Source organism: Sebastes umbrosus, chromosome 2 (assembly GCF_015220745.1).
Source record: "Sebastes umbrosus isolate fSebUmb1 chromosome 2, fSebUmb1.pri, whole genome shotgun sequence".
In the NCBI taxonomy this organism is placed as follows: domain Eukaryota; kingdom Metazoa; phylum Chordata; class Actinopteri; order Perciformes; family Sebastidae; genus Sebastes; species Sebastes umbrosus.
In genome coordinates this window covers 2394930-2415658 of record NC_051270.1, presented here as the reverse complement: position 1 = coordinate 2415658, position 20729 = coordinate 2394930, and the positions used below count along the sequence as shown (strand labels likewise).

At 40.7% G+C, this 20729-nt stretch overlaps 1 protein-coding gene across 1 annotated transcript; it reads left to right on the top strand.

Moving 5' to 3' along the window:
* The first annotated feature begins 1459 nt into the window (after positions 1-1459).
* Positions 1460-17585, top strand: si:ch211-146m13.3 (junctophilin-3). Its single transcript, XM_037756773.1, has 5 exons — positions 1460-3621; positions 11315-12095; positions 12542-12666; positions 14558-15804; positions 16563-17585. Exons 1-5 carry the CDS (start codon positions 3240-3242, stop codon positions 16641-16643), a joined length of 2616 nt encoding a protein of 871 aa, XP_037612701.1. The 5' UTR covers positions 1460-3239; the 3' UTR covers positions 16644-17585.
* Positions 17586-20729: the final 3144 nt, after the last annotated feature.

The following is a 20729-nucleotide window of genomic DNA, read 5'->3' as shown; positions in this document are numbered from 1 at the left end:
CTTACTTTTTGTACTTTCTGTATTTTGAATGCACACATTGTGCTTTACTGGTATTTTTACATTTATGTATTCGTACTTTTACTTAAGTAACATATCTGAATACTTCCTCCACCACTGTGTAAATGACAGCACATTTCAGGTTTCATCTCAGGTGAAATCTAACGTTGAGTGTGAGTGTTTAAGCTTCATACTCCTTTCAGTAAAAGAGAAGTCAGTGAGGAGGAACAAAGGTGGTGACGGATGTCGTGCAGACAGCAGCTCATTAATCTGCTCCACAGCTTTCACTGTTATCACATGAACTCTCTGATTCACTTCAAGGTGCAATTGACACAACTGTGATGATTCACATGTGAGAGGTGGGAGAAGTGCTCAAATGTAACTAAGTACATTTACTCAAATACTGCACTTACGTACAATTTTGAGGTCCTTATACTTTACTTGAGTATTTCCTTTTTATGCTACTTTATACTTCTACTCCACTACATCTCAGAGGTAAATATTTTACTTTTTACTCCTCTGCATTTATTATTGACAGCTTTAGTTACCTTACAGATTTAGATGATTAATACAAAATATAAATCCACTAATCAATTATTATTATTATAGATTCAGATAAAACTTCATGGATCACACATTGAACACACATTTATTAATAACAATCTGACAATAAATGAACAAAAACAACAAATCTTTAAAAAAAATAAAAACATTATAAATAAAATAAAAGAGTAAAGAATTAAATTAATAAATAATAAAATAATATAATATAGAAATATGAAAAAACATAATGACTTAAAACAAATAAAATGAAAACATTTTAATTTCATTTAAGTGATTTTTAAATAATTTAAATTGTTTTTTTAATGTTATGATATTTATTCTTGTATTTAAAGTTAAGTAATTTTAAGGTATTATTATTTATTATTATTTTTGTATCTATTTTTCTTTGTTTATTACATAATAAATAAATAAAATAAAAAATAAAAATAGTAAAGAATTAAATAAATGATAAAGTAAAACATAATATAGAAATATTAAAAAATAAAATAATTTAAAACAAATAAATAAATACATTTGAAAATTAAAAAATATATATATAATTTAAATAATTGTTTTTTATTTTATGATATTTATTCTTGTATTTAATGTATGTAAGTTTTTGTTTGTTTTTATATTTATCTACTTTTTCTCTCTATATATATAATATATATATATATATATATATAGTACGTGTATGTATATACATTGCAAAAACTAAAATAAAAAATAATAATATAATAATAAAAAGAGTAAAGAATTAAATGAATAAATAATAAAGTAAAAAATAATACAGAAATATTAATAAATACAATTATTTAAAACAAATAAAATAAATGCATTTTAATTTTAGTATCTTTTAAATAATGATTTAAATATATATTTTTTTAATTTATGTTATTTATTCTATTATTTAACGTTATTAAGTAAGGTATTATTTATTTTGTGAATGTTTCCTCGTAAAAAGTGTGACACCTGACTTTAATCACCTATTTAAAAGAGGTTGGACTGTGACAATCATTGAGAAAATGTTTGTACTCTTCTGCATTATAAAAAAATAAAGAAACAGCAGATGTAAAAAAAAAAAAAAGACTATTTTACCAGTTTAACCAGTTTACACTGACACAGCCGGTGTCCGTCGGTCTTTGACACCATTTTCTGGTCACCATACGATCCAGCAGATGGTGTGTTCAATGACAGATAGATTTCCAATACCTCATGCTCCACTTATTGATTAGAAAAATATTTACCATGTGACCGCTGTGACAGTAAAGACGACTGTGTTGGGTGTCAGGTTGTGGTGAAGCTCCTGTATTTACTACACCGGCAGACAGACAGACGGTAGAAATGTATTTGTATGTTTAAAGGTCAGTCTGGGTCTAATAAAGTAAAGTGACAGATCCAGTCCATTGGCTTGCTTACAGGGAAAAAGACTAACAATTAGCTTTGGGAGAGAGTGGCATGGGATCAATGAGCTTACAAACGTCCAGTTATCAGGAAAACAGATTGCTGACTGACCAGATTTCTGTCTGGGAGGAGGAGGAGAGACTGAAATGAGGCTGGATAATTAGGAGAAGCAGGCTGTATCCCCAAAGGGAAAGAGCAGCGAGCTCCATGCATGCAGCTATTCGCATCATCCCTCCGTCTCTATCTCTTTAAGAGCCCAGAGAAGGAGTGTGTGTTCAGTGTGTGTGAGTGTATGTGGGGGAGGGGTATTGGCTGGGGTGGAACAGTCCTGTAATGAGCAGATTTTAGAGAGAGAGAGGGAGAGAGAGAGGCCGAAAAACAAGAGAGGACAGATGACTTGGTGGAATTGGGATACAACAACAATCCAGATTTTTAGGCGAGCGCTGAAACGGAGAGGACAAAGAGAAAAGGAGAGGAATAATTCATCTCTTCTTCTTCACATCCTCATCTCCAGGAGAGGCTCATCTTTACATCACAGCAGAGGAGGCAGAGGAGATATTCACTCTCCGTTATGTCTGTCGAGGTGTGTGTGCGAGGCTGAGGCTGTGTGGATGTGTGTCTCTGAGCCTTGTTTCCAGGCCATGCTATACAGAGCTCCAACTTCTCTCATTTTTTAATGGCGTACCAGAGCAGCAGCATCAGCATCCCCATCTCCTGTCTCCCCTCTCTGTGTGCCGGTGCGGCAGGGATGTGTGGATGCTGTAATGTCTGATTGAGCTGAGCTCGGTCACTGCTGCCGCCAGCAACCACCGCCGCCGCCGCCGCTCTGTGGGCCTCTGGGACTGCTGGAAAAGCCTAGGCCTCGCTTGTCTGGAGCGCCCCGCTGCACCGGCTGAGGCGACGGGCCGGCGAGCTCCCCGGCTGCGAGGCTGCGTGGAGCAGGAAGGTGGAGGAGGAAGTGGAGGAGGAGGAGGATGAGAAGCACTCTGAGCCTGCATGCCCATGGGAAGCAGCATGCACAGCAGCTGCGTTTGTCACTCCAGACCCGTCGCTGAGGCTTAGACTGCTTCTCCATCGTAAGGCGATGCTCTTCGGGCCACGTCCTGCCGCTTTTATAACCAGGAGCTGGTGTTTTGCATCCTAAACTAACAGGAGAGGGACGGTCGAGGCCCTGCACCTCCATGCTACCAGATTCAAACGAGGCCTCCTCCCTCTTTGCTCCTCCTGAGTGAAACCAGGCCCGTGTTTTTTCTGTTTCTTGACATTCTAAGGATTTGCCTAAACCTGTTTCATGCATGTCCACTGGAGGCAGGTTTGACTTTGATGACGGGGGGTCGTACTGCGGGGGGTGGGAGCAGGGTAAGGCCCATGGACGAGGGGTCTGCACGGGGCCCCAGGGTCAGGGCGAGTATGCGGGCGCCTGGAGCCACGGCTTCGAGGTCCTGGGCGTGTACACGTGGCCCAGCGGGAACAGCTACCAGGGCACCTGGGCGCAGGGCAAGCGGCATGGCATCGGGGTGGAGAGCAAGGGCCGCTGGGAGTACAGAGGGGAGTGGACGCAGGGGTTCAAAGGTCGCTACGGGCAGCTGGAGAGCACGGCGAGCGGCGCCCGGTACGAGGGGACGTGGAGCAACGGGCTGCAGGACGGATACGGCACTGAAACCTACTCTGATGGAGGTAAGGCGGCTGAAACTCATTTTCTTCAAAGGGAAGCTCACATGTCAGAACCACTTTGCCCTCCCCTTCATCTCCTCACAGACACCAGATCAGAGATCAGATTTAGTCCCGCTGGACTTCTCTGAATAAAACATCTCTACTCTCGTTCCACAAACTGATTTTCAGGGCTGCAAGTGGAGCGACATGCTAGCTTAGCCTGCTGCTAAAATCCACTGTAACACATCTCCGATGTAGGCTACATAAATAACATGTAGGTCACATCCACATGCTGGATTACTGAGCAGGCCTACCGGGCCCGGGCCCAGGGGCCTCAGGGTTTAGGGGGCCCATATTTTGTATAATATTTAGTATAATATCTGTGCAGAAGGGTGACAGTGTGGATCTGCTGTAGCAGGAAGGAAGCTTCAGGAAGCTTCATCTCCAGCATGAACTAAATATTCAGTATTATATCAAGTATATAAAGATCAGCTGCAGATTTTCCAACCAAAAGCACCTGAGAGTTCGACTCCACCTGCAGAATGTAATTGAAAGGGACACAAAACGACCACAAAGAGGCACAAAATGACTTCAAAGAGACGCAAAATGACTACAAGGAGATGCAAAATTACTAGAAGGAGATGCAAAATGACTACAAAGAGATGCAAAATGACCACAAAGACACAAAATGACTACAAAGAGACAGAAGATGACTACAAAGAGACGCAAAATGACTACAAAGAGACAAAAAGTGACTTCAAAGATATACAAATAACTTCGAGGAGACACAAAATTACTACAAAGAGACAGAAGATGACTACAAAGAGACAAAAAGTGACTTCAAAGACATACAAACGACTACAAGGAGACACAAAAGGACTGCAAAGAGACGTAAAATAACTACAAGAAGATGCAAGATGACTACAAAGAGACACAAGATGATTACAAATACATACAAACGACTACAAGGAGACACAAAATGACCACAAAGAGACGTAAAATAATGACAAGGAGACACAAGATGACTGCAAAGAAACAAAATTACTACAAAGACACACAAATTGGCAACAAGAGACACAAAACAACAAAACGGAGACGCAAGATGACCACAAAGAAACACAAAACGACTACAAAGAGACTCAAGATGATTAATGAGTAACAACGCAGCAGCGTCTCTTGCAGTCTGGGTGTCTTGCTCCAGTGTAGGAGGGGTTGGGGGCCTTGACATGTCGGTGTCCAGGGGCCCATTGCCTGATAATCCATCCATCCATCCATGTCCATATGAAGACATGAGGAGGTCTGGGGCCGACTGACCGTTCTTTATTATTATTAGATTATTATAAAACTGTGGATGTTGAAAGAGGACGCTTGTTTCTAATACTAGAAATTAAACCAAATCTCATCACTTCTTGTGTTTAGAGACGCAGATTTATAAAAACACACCTTCGCCCCTCTCCCCTCTGCATCACACCCTCTGTCGCCATGGTAACGCGGAGACAGCAGGTCAGCGTGTCACTAGAGACCAGCTCGCGGCTCCTCCGCTCCTCTCTGATTGGCTCTCTGCCTCCGTCAGTCTCATTTGTAAATCTAGGCCGTTTGATAAACCGATGCTGCCCGGCCCCGCACCGCCCGCCTCCCGAGCAAGGCGGCGGCGGGACCCGGATGATGGAAGCCAGGTCAATAAGTGATGCAGGTAGAATGAAAACACGGCGTGTGTGTGTGTGACTGTGTGTGTGTGTGTCGGTGCTGCATTGAAGGTGGAGGTTGTTTACCGGGAGGTGGAGGCTCCCAGCGTGAGCACCGAGGCTTACATCCTCATACCTGCTGTTTTAACACGAGACTGTAAGATATGAAACAAAGATGATGAGGAGAGGAAACATAAAAAAAGACTGCGTCACGCGACAGCTCTGCTCCTCTCTTCCGCTCACGTGGAAGACCGCCGACAGATGAATATAGCACGCACGAGCTGACACATTTTCCACAACCTAATAAATGTGCAGGACGCTGTTTTCCACTCACTCACTGACAGGTCTGTCAACACGGCAGGCGCTTATTAAAAAATAATAATAAAACCATATCAAAGGCCACATGCAGCCTCGTGCACCTGCAGACTCTTGAGTCCGGGTTTGGTTTCAGCACCACGGACAGCTCCGGATCAAGACTGAATCATGCTTTTAGTTCATCAGTTCAGTGTTTAGGAGCCTTAAAAAGCTTTAAAAGGGAAATAAATGCCAGTAAATAACATGATACTCAAAGGAAATAAGAGAAAATACATATTTAGTAAAAAAAAATACAGAGAATTACCTGGAAAAAAATGAATAATTTGAGGCTTCAGTTTGGTTCATGAGTATCCACAGGATTCATTTGTAAACAGCGTGTGCCCCAATTCCAGACTAATTATATACAGTTTATATACTCATATGACAGGGAACATCAAGAAGTGATGCAATAGAAAGTAACTAAGTACATTTACTCAAGTAATGTACTCAGGTACAATTTTGAGGTACTTGTAGTTGAGTATTTCCATTTTAAACTACTTTATTCTTCTGCTCCACTACATCTCAGAGGGAAATATTCTACTTTTTACTTTTTACTCCACTACATTTATCCGATATAACTTTAGTTACTTTGCAGAGTTAGAGTATTTATACAAAATATAATTGCTTATTAAATTATGACGTATTATTATAGATTAAGCTACTCAGCAGTATATAAAGTAATTGAAATTACCATCTTTACCAGCTGCAACATCTAAGTGATGAACACATTAATGCATCAATAATTATGATTCTGAATGCTGCAAAATTAGTACTTTTACTTTTGGTACTTTAAGTATATATTGACGCTAATACTTTTGTACTTGCTTAAAATTTTGAAAGTAAAAGATCTGAGTAGTTTTTCAAACATCTGCTGGCAGACATCAATAAAACTAGATTTAAGGAAATCAATAAAACTTCACAAAGATAATAATAATGTTTAATCATCAACTTAGTTTCCAACGACAGCATACTCAAAAAACAAGCGTTGTTATTTATTCTGCACACTGACTGTTTTGACTTTACTTAATTTAAAGGTAACACTACATACTACAATCAATGTATAGTATTGAGTACCGGACACAGCTACAGTATGTGACCTAGTTCCTGTCTACATACTAATTGTGTGTAGTTCTGTGTGTAGTGTGTATAGTGTGTATAGTGTGTTCACTCAGCATGGATGGATTAACCCAGTGGGGGTCCAATAATATAAAGTGGAAGATTACATAATAATGATATGAATGCATCAATAATTATAATCCAATAGAGATTATTATTCTTATTCATTATTCTGAAATGGACCCTTCTGCATATTTAGTACCTTTACTTTTGGTACTTCAAGTATAATTTGATGCTAATACTTTTGTACTTTTACTTAAGTAAAATTTGAAACCCAGGACTTTTACTTCACAAGCTCAAGTAACAGCATCCTATATAATTACAGTACTACAGTACACACTGTTTATTATTCATATTTATTGAATTGGGACACAGTGAGTGACTCGTGTTCTAGATTTTGCGAAAATACAGAGAACAGCATGGAAAAAAGTAAAACCTCCATGTTTCTATGAGGGTTTTATTTCAGCACCATGGACAGCTCCAACTCCACATTACGTATTAATACAACACAGTATCTGATAGTAAAAGTACTCCGTTTTCAGGGATAAGAACTCACTTTACTACTCTGAACTAACAGGAAATGATGCAAGACATGATGTCAACCAAAATGCTTATTTAGAAAGCTACTGCTGATAAACTTATCAAACAGAAACCAAAGTTTTTCCAAAGATTTGACTCTTAATTATTGTTTTCTTCTCACTGCACCTCCTCCCCTACTGGATCGTTTTCTTCTTCTAAACTATTCTGAGTTGTAAGACGCTCGTCTGCATCTTGCGTGAAGAACAGCTCGCTATGAAACAAACAATAACACTGTTGTGTCGGTCATTTAGCAGCGTGATGGAGGAAACACCCAAACTTCTGTCATTTCCTAGAAAGTAATCACCGCGTTCAGAGCTGTAATTATGCCATTACGAAGCTGTGAGTGAGTTCCCTCCCACAGAACACAACGACCGTAAACATCAAGTAATGTCACTGACATTTAACCACATGTGCAGCATCATTACAAATCAGCAGGAGACGCCTCTCACCGTGACCTCGGTGCGGCGAAGCGCATGAAATATCTATCACTGAGGAACTACTGTATAGTAGAGAGGCTTCGTCACAATCAATCAGTTTGAGTTTAATTTGAAATGAAGTCGAGTGAGGATTCTTTCTAACAGATAGATATTTGCTTATTCTGATATTAATTTAATTTATAGCAAATAATGTCTGTTTTCTGGGCTGCTGCCATAATGCAAGCAAATGTTTTAGGGCTGCCAATCAATCAAAATATTTAATCACAATTAATCACATGATTGTCCATAGTATTTAATACTCTTATCAACATGGGAGTGGACAAATATGCTGCTTTATCCAAATGTATGTATATATTTATTATTGGAAATCAATTAACAACACAAATCAATGACAGATATTGTCCAGAAACCCTCACAGGTACTGCATTTAGCATAAAACAATATGCTCCAATCATAACATGGCAAACTGCAGCCCAACAGGCAACAACAGCTGTCAGTGTGTCAGTGTGCTGACTTGACTATGACTTGCCCCAAACTGCATGTGATTATCATAAAGTGGGCATGTCTGTAAAGGGGAGACTGGACCCATAGAACCCATTTACATTCATATATCTGGAGGTCAGAGGTCAAGGGACCCCTTTGAAAATGGCCATGACAGTTTTTCCTCGCCAAAATTTAGCGTAAGATTGGAGCGTTATTTAACTTCCTTCCCGATGAGCTAGTATGACATGGTTGGTACCGATGGATTCATTATGTTTTCTAGTTTCATATTATACCAGTATCTTCAGTCTAGCAACCTCCAAAAGATTGTTTGCGTTAATGCGTTAAAGAAATTAGTGGCATTAAAATGAATTTGCGTTAATGCGTCATTATCTGTTTTCAAACCAGTATAACATTAATATCTTCTATGTCAACTTATAACATATAATGTCGGTTTTCTGGACCGCTGTCATATTTCAGACTAATTTTTAAATGATAAAACAAAACACTCGTAGTGACAAACGCACAGAGAAATATAAGCCAACTGCAGTTTCCCTCGACGGAGGGTTTTAGCATCTTTAAGCTCATTGTTTTGGTTTTACAGCCTATTTATTGTTTCGGAGGTTAAATAACGCTCCAAACTTACCCTAAACTTTGGCGAGGAAAAACTGTCATGGCCATTTTCAGAAGGGTCCCTTGACCTCTGACCTCCAGATCAGTGAATGTAAATGGGTTCTATGGGTACCCACGAGTCTCCCCTTTACAGACATGCTCACTTTATGATAATCACATGCAGTTTGGGGCAAGTCATAGTCAAGTTAGCACACTGACACACTGACAGCTGTTGTTGCCTGTTGGGCTGCAGTTTGCCATGTTATGATTTGAGCATATTGTTTTATGCTAAATGCAGTACCTGTGAGGGTTTCTGGACAATATCTGTCATTGTTTTGTGTTATTAATTGATTTCCAGTGATAAATATAAACATACATTTGCATAAAGCAGCATATTTGCCCACTCCCATGTTGATAAGAGTATTAAATACTTGACAAATCTCCCTTTAAGGTACATTTTGAACAGATACAAAATTTCACTTTTCAAACGAAAATACCAAATCTTTCTGTAGTTTCAGCTCCTCAGATGTGGGAATCTGCTGCTTTTCTCTGTTTGATATCTTTGTAAACTGAATATTGTTGAGTTTTGGACTGTGAGTCACTATTTTCTGACATTTTAGAGACGATTCATTGAGAAAATAATCGTTAGACGGAGCCCTAGTTTTGATCGATTACTTTTTAACTCTGGTTCAGTCGTATCAGGATCTCCTGAGGCTTAGCCCAGGTTGCATGAAGGAAGTATAGACAGCTGTTAAAATAACTTTCATGACAGAAAGCTCTCTCAGCTTCGTCAGCGGGAGCTGCTGCTGCTGCTGCTGTCGAGCGCTCCTGTAAATTAAACTGACGGGTGAACAGGAGGCTGTTGAGTTTCTTGCCCATAAATATGAAGCTGTGGATCTGCTTCACCTCTCGTTCTGAGCCCCTCTGAGGTTTGAGGAGAGGAGCTGGAGAATGTAAGATGTTGACCTCTCCTTGAAGCAGACCTGCTTTGTTTTTAAGTTTCTCTGGGGAGCTCTCCTCCTTCCAGGAGGTCCGGGTGTCGATTGACGTTTATTTTTTTGTTGGCGTAGATGGAGAGGAGGAAGATGGGGGAGAGGATGTGAGATGTGGGAAACTCTGTGGGTTAAACTAAGTTGATATTGAAATATCTATTTTTTATAAAGATATCAGATTCACTGGATAAATCCTAGCTCTTGGTCAGTTTTTAGAAAGTGCTTTCCTGCAGTCTAGGAAATGCCAGTTATCTGGTGTTATTCTGGGTTTATTTGGTTCTCTTTCACAGCTTTAATGTTGAGCCAACAAGCCTTCGTTTGGCAGTGAATTATTTTACTCCTGGTGTCGAGTAACAACCACAGAAACCTTCACACACACAAGAGGGATGAATGCAGAAATGGTCTATCTGTTGCCTTTCACAGTACATCTACCTTACACTATGGGAGATTATATATATATATTAACTGTATCAAGTTTTGTCAGTCCACATCAGGAGACATTGTTGGTGCTTTTACGTTGATTAGTACTTTTTAGTACTTTTTGATCGACCACCTTAGTTCAGACAGAAATATCTCAACAACTATCAGATGGATTGCCATACGATTTTGTAAAAACAATCCCCAGAAGATGAATCCTGTTGACTGAAATTCACAGTTTTAGCTTTTAGTAAGCTACTACAACTACAACTAGACTGCATGAAATTTGGTTCAGCCATTCAAAACTAGAGAATGTTTTGCAGGTATTTGGTCATAAACCAAAGTATTGGATGAATTAATATTTTGATGATGGCGCTAGATGAAAAGTCAGAGGATCACCAAAGTGATTACAGTTCATCCTGAGGGGAACATGAATGTCTGAACCAAATTTCATGACAATCCTATTAATAGTTGTTGAGATATTTCACTCAATACTACAAATGTCAACCTCATAGTGAAGCTAGAGGAAAAGTCAAAGGATCCCCAAAGTCAGTAGGATTCATCCTCTTGGGACCATGAATTTGGTACAAAATTTCATGGCAATCCATCCAATAGTAGTCCAGGAAAAGTAGGAAAAGTCAAAGGATCACTAAATTACGACACATCCTCTGAGTTTGGTGGATTTTGAGACATTTTACATAACAAGTAAAACCGTTGATGTGATGTTGGCGCTGGAGAAAAGGTCAGGGAACCAACAAACTCATTAGGATTCATCTTCTGAGAACCATGAATGTTGGTACAAAGTTTTGTCTGTATGAGTTTTGTGACGATCCATTTGGTGGATGTTGAGATATTTTACACAGCAGATTGACTTGTTGTTAATGCTGGAGAAAAGACCAGGGAACCACCAAACTCGTTAGGATTCGTCTTCTGGGGACCATGAATGTCTGCAAAAAGTTTCATGGCAATCCATCCAATAATTGTTGAGATATTTCAGTCTGAGGACATAACTCTGACCGTCACTGTGTCTCTGTTTGTCTCTTAGGGACCTACCAAGGCCAGTGGCTGGGCGGGATGCGTCATGGCTATGGCGTGCGGCAGAGTGTACCGTACGGCATGGCGGCCATCATCATCTTCCCTCTTCGAACATCCATAAACTCCCTCCGCTCCGAGCACAGCCACGGCCCTACGGCTGTGCTGGAGGACGGCACTGCCACCACGCCCACGGACGGGGTGGTGGCCGGGCTGGCAGGGAGCCCTGTGGGCCGGGGCGGGTTCGCTCTGACGGCCCCGAGCGAAGCCGAGCGCCAGAGGAAGAGGAAAGGCCGTTTCCGGCAGTCCATCCTGAGCGGCCTGAAGCTGCGGCGCTCCGAGTCCAAAAGCTCGCTGGCCAGTCAGCTCAGCAAGCAGAGCTCCTTCTGCAGCGAGGCCGGTATGAGCACCGTCAGCTCTGCCGCGTCCGACATCCACTCCAACGCCAGCGAAAGCGAACAGGGTGCCCCCGTGGACGCCACCGTCACTGAGATGTACGCTGGAGAGTGGCGGAGCGACCAGAGGGCCGGCTGGGGTACGAGCCGGCGCTCGGACGGCCTGCATTATGAAGGTGAATGGTCAGGGAACAAGAGGCACGGATACGGATGCACTACCTTCCCTGACGGCACCAAGGAGGAAGGGAAGTACAAGCAGAACGCGTTGGTGAGCGGAAAACGCAAGAACCTGATCCCACTGAGGGCCAGTAAGATCAGGGAGAAGGTAGACCGGGCCGTGGAGGCGGCGGAGAAGGCTGCAGACATCTCCAAGCAGAAAGCAGAGATCGCCATGTCAAGGTAACATCTTCACGTCTCAACAGCAGAAGAAGTACTCAGATCCTTTACTGAAGTAAAAGCACTAATACCACATTATGAATATTACAATTGACGGAAAAAATCTCAAAACATATTTCTTCGTAGGGATGCACCGATACCACTTACAAGTACAAGTACTTACATTTGGGTACTCGCCGATAACGAGTACCGATACGAGTACTTCTCTGTGCCAAAAGACCCTCGTTAACAGCTAGCTGGACGGTGTGAGCAAGTACAGGTACATGAGCACAGTATCGGACCCGATACTGGATACTGGTATCGGTATCGGTGCATCCCTATTTCTTAGATGTGATTTTATGAAGGTAAAGCAGAGAGAATATAATGTCCTAATTGAGCTCAAACGATGCAGAACTTCATAAACGTCGATAACACGTCTATACTGTACTGTTTCCTCCCGTCCTGTTCAGGATGAGTCACGCTCGTGGGAAGGCGGAAGCAGCTGAAAGCGTGGCGCAGAAGGCCACGGAAGAGTGTCGACTGGCCCGGATCGCTGCCAAAGAGCTCTCTCCCTCCTTCCACATCTACGGGAACGGTGAGTGGACGACACAACGCACAAGTGTGTCCAGTGTTAATTCACACATGCTCACTATTGGTTTTGGCGGATGACCTCAATACCGCGGCTCCACCACCAGATCACTACCGCGCAGACTCTGGTTCCAAATGACTTCAAAATCTCAAGCTGGCAGCTCCCGTATCTGGGATATTTTGGCTTCACTTCTGTACATTGGGAGGAAGTGGAGATGTGTCGTCCATCTTTATATACACAGTCTACAGCCAACACTAGTGCTGGTGTATTTAGTGTGAAATTACTGGATATTAAAATATGGATTTGCTGATAATATACTGGTAATTTAATATCAGCGTAACGCTGTAACGATTGGTCAATTAATCAATTAGTTGACCAACAGAAAAATAATTTAGTGATTTAGTTTAGGTTTAGAGTTAGTAGTAGTAAGTAGGGCTGCAACTAATGATTATTTACATTTGTTTGTCAATTAATTGTTTCATTGATAAAAATATCATAAAATTGTTTTGTCCAAATAACTAGAGCTAAAAAAGATCAACAGGATCTTCATCTGCAACTATTCTGATAATCAATTAATCGTTGAAGTAATTTTTCAAGTCAAAAAGGTCAAATATTTTCTGGTTCCAGCTTTTCAAATGTGAGAATTTGATGCTTTTATTTGTCATATGTGACAGTGAACTGAATATCTTCTGGGGTTTGAACTGTTGGCAGAATAAAACAAACAATCTGAATACATCTCCTTCATAACAGGCATTTTTGATAATGAAAATAATTGTTAGTTTTACCCCCGTTGACCTCTTCAACAGTAGAGTAACTTGTAGGTTACATTAAACCCTTAAATGTAAATCCATTTTCCAATTAAAGTTATTTAAAAAATAGCTGAGTTAAATTAAAATTAAAATGTGCTCAATTTGCTGTTTTACACAGCAAACAAGTCCATGAATAATCTAAACTTAAAACTTATTGTTCATCATCAACAGATATGGCAAAACATCAGTTTAATCATACTAAAATAATAATAATAATAATAATATAATAATAATAATAATAATGAGTGTGGTGGATTTTAACCTATAAAGTTTGAATTTAAAGCTGCATTAACTGATTTTTTTATTATTTCCCACATTTGATTCATTAATATAAAAATATTGATTAGTGCAGCTTTAATTTTATCCACCATTATAGTGGTAAAGCACGTTTACTTTACTGTTCAGCTAAAATATGTGAAAATAAACAATCTAAATGATACAGTATAACTCTTTCTTTTACAGAGGTTATTGCTTTATATTATCACAATAATGTTTGTGTTGAAATATGATTGTCAAACGACACAGTATTATTTTTTCTTTTGGCTTCTTCTTCTTCTCTTTTATTCGGTTTTATTGCCAAATTTCTCTCCACTTTTATGTCGCTTCATTTCCCCTCCAGAGACCCGCGTTGTAACAATTAGTCATGAGTCGTGACTAAATAAAAAAAAGGCAGAAAATTATGGAAACGATGGACTCGCACTCATTGTCCTCATTTAAAATTGACATAAAAAGTACCTGGATTTATTAAAACATATGTCGGAATATGAGGATTTACAGCCGGCTCAGTGTTTATGTTCATATGTTGATCTCATAATAAACTACAGAGGATTTAAAGCCGCTGAGAATTCAGACTAAATCAAAGTGTATTCACTTAGTTAATCCTCTCTAAGCCAACAGTGACTGAAAGCACCAGATCCAGTTTGAATGCAGCTTTTCTCTCCTTTTGTTACCCGTGCTGCTGCTGCTGAACACACACACACACACACACACACACACACACACACAACACGCACACAACACACACACACACTTGGGGTGGATCGGTGCCAAATCACCTCACTGGTGTTGTTCTCCGACTGTTTTCGTAGGGCTCGAATGTCAGAGGCCCAAGCACCAGGACGCCAAGGACAAAGACCATGAGGTGATCTCCACGGGAACAGACAGTCCGGAGCTGTGCACGCCGGACACCACGCCGCCTGTGATAACACCTGATCTCAGCCCCGTTCTGAGCGTGCCCGCCTCGCCCCCCCACAGCCCGCCCAAGCACGGCCATCGCCCCAGAAATGCTTGCTTCATGCGCCAGAGCGCCGTGGACGATCACGGCGGGGCCGAGATCCAGGTGCTGGTGGAAGGGCGGGGCGTGGATCTGCCGAGGGGCGGGGCGGCTAACAATTGGACTGACGACATGTATCCAGACCGCGGGGGCAGCAGCCGCTCCACCACGCCCTCCCTTCTGGAGGAGCAGGAGGGCCAAATTAACGGCCACGAGCAAGCCCCTCTGTCCAACCACAAACCGCGGGAGAAATCCTCGTCCAATCACAAGTCGCACGCCTCCTCCTACCGAGCGTGGGAGCACTCCCTGTCCAACCAAAAGCCCTCCAAGCAAGCCTCTTCCAATCACAAGTCAAGGGAGTACTCGTCCTCTAATCACAAAACATGGGATCATTCTTCCACCAATCACAAGGCCTGCGAGCACGCCTCTTCCAACTACAAGCCGCAGGTGCACATTTTATCCAATCACAAGGCCTTGGAACATAACATGTCCAATCACAAGACTTCTGAGCATGCTTCTTCCAATCACAAGTCCCAAGATTATATCTCCTCCAATCACAATGCAAAGGACCACGTCTCTTCTAGTTACAACCCTCGAGAGCATGTCTACTCCAACCACCATCCAAAGCAGCACAACCCGTCCAACCACAAGCTTCACGAGCATGCTGTAATCGACCAAAGGCTCGACGGCCTCACCGGGGGCTGGACTGCTGAGAGCACCCTTAGGTGGAGCCCGGCCCACTCGCGCCTCACGGAGCAGGACGAGGAGCGGATGAATGACTATACGGTCGACATGAGGCTTCAGTGTCCGGACGCGCAGACGTCTCCTCGGGGGCTGGGCCCGGAGTCCCCGGCCCCCAAAAACAACAGGCTGCGGTCCCGAGGGCTTCGGCCGGTCAGAGAGGGATCCATGGACTCTGTACAGATGCTGGACAACCTGAATGTGGGGGCAGAGCTGGAGGAGTGGCCGCTGCACAGGGACCTCACCCTCTCCCCACCCCTCAAGTCTCAGCCCATCACTCTGGAGCAGGACGGAGAGCATCTCACCCTCAAATCAAACTCAGTGAGTCAGCACACTTACATACAGCATGTCTGTTAGTACAGATCCACAGTTTCCCTTCAATGGCTAACGGTTAATTATAATTGAATTATTCTAATATGGTTTTAATCAGTTGTAACTGCAGTTTTTGTTTGTGTATGAAATTCCATCCTAACATGTACGCTAAAACAGTATGTGAGATATTTTAGTACGTCTGAAACCTTAGTGTGAAACCAATAGTACACAAATTGCATACTATTTCTGGTGAAATATTACAGTATGCAACACTGGACACTACGGCGGCATAAATATCCCACAATGCAATGTGGTAGTGATGACAACGTTCATAACAGATGTTGACGGACGGCTCTGTAACAACAATAACGCTCCAGTTTAACTGTATAAGTATAAGATTTCACTTTGCTAGGGGTAATATAGTTTTTAAATTAATTCAGACTTTGATTCTCACAAATCATCGTTTGGTCACATGAGGTTGACACGGATCACCATGGTTACACGTCTACAACCGGCAAGTAGTCTCTCAGGAAATGACATGGTAATTACTGTTCAGTGCGTCCGGAGAGATCCCTTCTGCTGTTTATTCACACAATAGTATGTTGAACCATAGTACACACATTGAGTATGTAGTGCATAGTATGAGAGTTCAGATGCATCATTTGTCTGTTTTCTATTTTCCAGCCTTCAGTTGAGTTTTTCTTTAATCTGTTTCTATTGAGAGAATTTGTGCATTAACTGAATTTCTTCTCCTCTCTGTCTTTCAGGGCTCCAGCTCTATTCTGGTGGTTATGGTCATTTTACTCAATATTGGAGTAGCCATTCTTTTCATTCACTTCTTTATTTAAGCTTATACAGGTATGATCTACTAAGACTTATTGATAACTACGGTATATTATATTATTACGTACTGAGACGGACATTCTGCCTATCGGACTGGAGCCTGCAGCCCGAGCGACGGACACACAGCAGAGCCTTTCTATTGTTGGTCTTTTCACCTCCGTTGAAGCCCGTTTCAGTTTCTACGAAAGCCCGTTTCCTTTTCAGAAAAATGCTTACTTTGAGCTTGCAAACCATAGAAAAAGAAAGTAAGAAAGTAAGTGCAGCTTTAAACTAGCGAGGTGTATATCGGGACACACGTGCATGGGTGTCCATCAGCTATGGACTGGAGATGGCACAGGCAGTTTTGCCCATTTTTCCATCACTTCTATAAGAATATAGCAACCCTTGTTTCCTGGTTATCATGAGAAACATGCTAACCAAGAGCACACACTCCATCCTGATCCCCTTTTGCCTTTTAACCCGCCCCCCCCCCCCTCTGTCGGCACCTCCCCCCCCCCATCCACCAGTCTCTATTCGCACTATGCGCTACATACAGAACTATGCTGCAAGAGTAGATCCATTTTAAAGGGCTCCGTCATTCTTCTTTTCTTTATTCCACTATGAACACACACAACCATTGCATGAGGCTGTGTGGGGTTTTAAAAAGTGCATTTTCTATCCCTTTAACATCACTGTTCTGTCCTCATTTGTACGCACTCCATCCTGGTTGTCACTTCCTGTCGGCAGAGATTTTGGGGAAAAAAAAAAATCAGCCGCCACAATCAAAAATCACCGAATCTGACTGAGATTCATCAGCGACCAACACACACGAGTCTAAACCTCGAGGAACTTCCTGACTTTATTGTTAAGTGAAACACATTCGCACGCAACAAAAAAAAAAAAAAAAAGATGAACATACACATTGAACTGCTGACATACTGAGGAGGGTTGCCCCTTTGTACAGCCTTGAGACTGTTATGTTATAACCACTAATTCTACTATATATGTGTATGTGTCATTATTATTCAAGTTTGTTACTTTTTTGCAGTTTGCAAGACAGAGAGAATGCTGAGTGCCTCGTATTTATTCATTTTCCGTCTCAAAACTTTATTTATAAAAAACCCCGACCCAAGATAATAGAGAGGCGAAGTCCTGCCTCTTCCGTTGGACCACCATGTGACCTTATTTCAGAAAAAATATGAACGGTAGTCAACGGAGAGAGATAAATATCTTTTTGATCCCGTTTGAATCGCGCCATGAATCACACATATGACGTTTGTCAATTTAAAACATAATCCACGTTCACGTCACCAACACTAGTCAGCTGGCTAACTTAGCTATGTTCCACGCACAGATGAACCGTTATCTGATCACAGACATCGTAGCTTCAGAGAGAGAGACGTCACTACCACACTTTGGGGTGTGTCGTCTTTCTAATTACGTATTTTCACAGTCTGATACTTCAACAGTTTTACAACAAACTGAGACTTTCCTGACTTGCAAAATTATGTTTTAAATTGACAAACATCATATGTGTGATTCATCGTGCAATTCAAACAGGATCAACAAATTATTTGTCTCTCTCCGTTGACTACCGTTCATATTTTTTCTGACATAAAGTCCCATGGAGTCCACCAGAAGGGGCGAGACTTTGTCTCTCTGTTAAACACCCAGGCTAAGAGGAGACAAATAACCTTCAACATTAAGAAAGGTGACCCCTAACACACACACACACACACACACACACACACACACACACCTCCCTTTCACCCTGAAATGGCATGCACTGTTTTGTCTCTCTCCCATCCCCCTTTTGGACCAGTCAAAAAGGGAAAAATGGGGTTTCTACGGTGTCATTTCCAGACACTTTTTGGGCCGGATGAGATTTTTTTCAGCATGTTTGTTCAGCCTGCTCAATCTGGTGTCAGTTTGTGAGTTTCTCCCTCTCGTCTCTCTTTTAATCCAGCAAACACAAGGCTACGTGAGACTATGGAGAGCAGTGTGTAAAATAAACGCTAGCTTTTAAAAACTCTCAGTGGATTAACTGAAACGTCCAGAGTTTAAATGAATGATATTTAAAAAGAAACTCTCTGCTACTGTATGTTTTATACTTCGCACCCAGTGGCATCATCATGTTGTGACATCATTGCATGCCCGAGCATGCTCTTTCTTACTCTTTGGTTTATGAGGTTGTTTCGAAGTTAATGTGGAGAAAATAATGAAATGTTTGAAATTAATGAGTTTGGTGTGGTTTATTACTGCCGTCTCGACCGTTCAGTTCAGAGTCATAAAGGTGGTGAAGAACATTACAGAAGAACACATGAATAACAGCAAGGATTTATGGTTATATTAAATTTTATATGAGTTTTGACTTTTAATTTAATTTTCTGGATACACCAAAAACAATGAGTTTTTTTTTTTTTATCTATAAACAGTTTCTCACTTGATTTTGCAGAAAATGTACTATATCACAATATATGTCATTATCATAATATAACATTACATACACTGTGAGAGAGGATTTTATCTGTATCGCACACAACAAACATCTCTGAAGGCAATATGCAGAATTTTCCAGTGATGAATACCACGGTTATTCAAGATTACAAACAGACATACAAATACCTTCAATTTAATTTAATTATTATTAGTGCATGATTGTCTATAGTTAATTGCTATTAATCACAAATTAATCGCACATTTTTATCTGTTCAAAATGTACCTTAAAGGGAGATTTGTCAAGTATTTAATACTCTTATCAACATGGGAGTGGACAAATATGCTGCTTTATGCAAATGTATGTATATATTTATTATTGTAAATCAATTAACAACACAAAACTAACCACAATTATTTTTACTATAATACAGCATATTTAGAAAGTTTTCAAAGTCCCACAAATACTCACAAAATTAGCAACATAACTATTTTATTTTAAAATGCAGAAATGATTAAAATCCAGTGATGCTCTGATAAACCTTCTGTGGGACGTTTTGCTTAATTTGATAGATGTTTAAAATCCATGTGCTGTGTAAGATTTTTAGTCTAAAATGAGAAGTATAGCATTTTGTGTTTTTAAAGTAAGGCTGTCAATCATTAATATATTTAATTGTGATTAATCGCATATTAATCGCACATTTTTTATCTGTTCAAAATGTACCTTAATGGAAGATTTTTTAGTATTTAATACTCTTATCATCATGGGAGTGGGCAAATATGCTGCTTTATACAAATGTATGTATATATTTATTACTGGAAATCAACTAACAACACAAAACAATGACAGATATTGTCCAGAAACCCTCACAGGTACTTCATTTAGCATTAAACAATATGCTCCAATCATAACATGGCAAACTGCAGCCCAACAGGCAACAACAGCTGTCAGTGTGTCAGTGTGCTGACTTGACTATGACTTGCCCCAAACTGCATGTGATTATCATAAAGTGGGCATGTCTGTAAAGGGGAGACTCGTGGGTACCCATAGAACCCATTTACATTCACACATCTGGAGGGTCAGAGGTCAAGGGACCCCTTTGAAAATGGACATGACACATTTAACACTACACGAGGTAAGTGAAGGAAGCACGTTCACATTAATCACAACACTGATATTTAACAACAGAGATATTGTTTACAATACAGCCACAACCCACCTGATTCAACTGTTACCGGGTCATTAAATAGGCGTTATTTGTCACTATAAGCACCATAGATGTGGGTCAATAGGGGCCTACTGCCTTGTAAAAGTGAAAGCATCGTGTTTATTTGATTTGGAAACATCTTATAGTATAAAATCTACTGAGACTTCTTCTTGGTTATATGCAGGGGATTTAATATGAGTACTGTAACATATGAAATGTCTGATGAAACAAGCCTTACACTTTGTCAAACTATTCTTAATCCATTCAAATAGTATTAACAAACATTTTTTTTTTTTTTAAATCTTGCTACTTTCATTCCACTTACATGTGTGTGACTGTTGAATATATGATAACAAATATTTAAAATACTACATTACAAGTAAAAGTTCTGCTCCTAAATATTATCAGCTAAAGGTTCGTGAAGTATGAAAAGTAGAAATACCTATTATGCAGAAAAATAGGCCCACC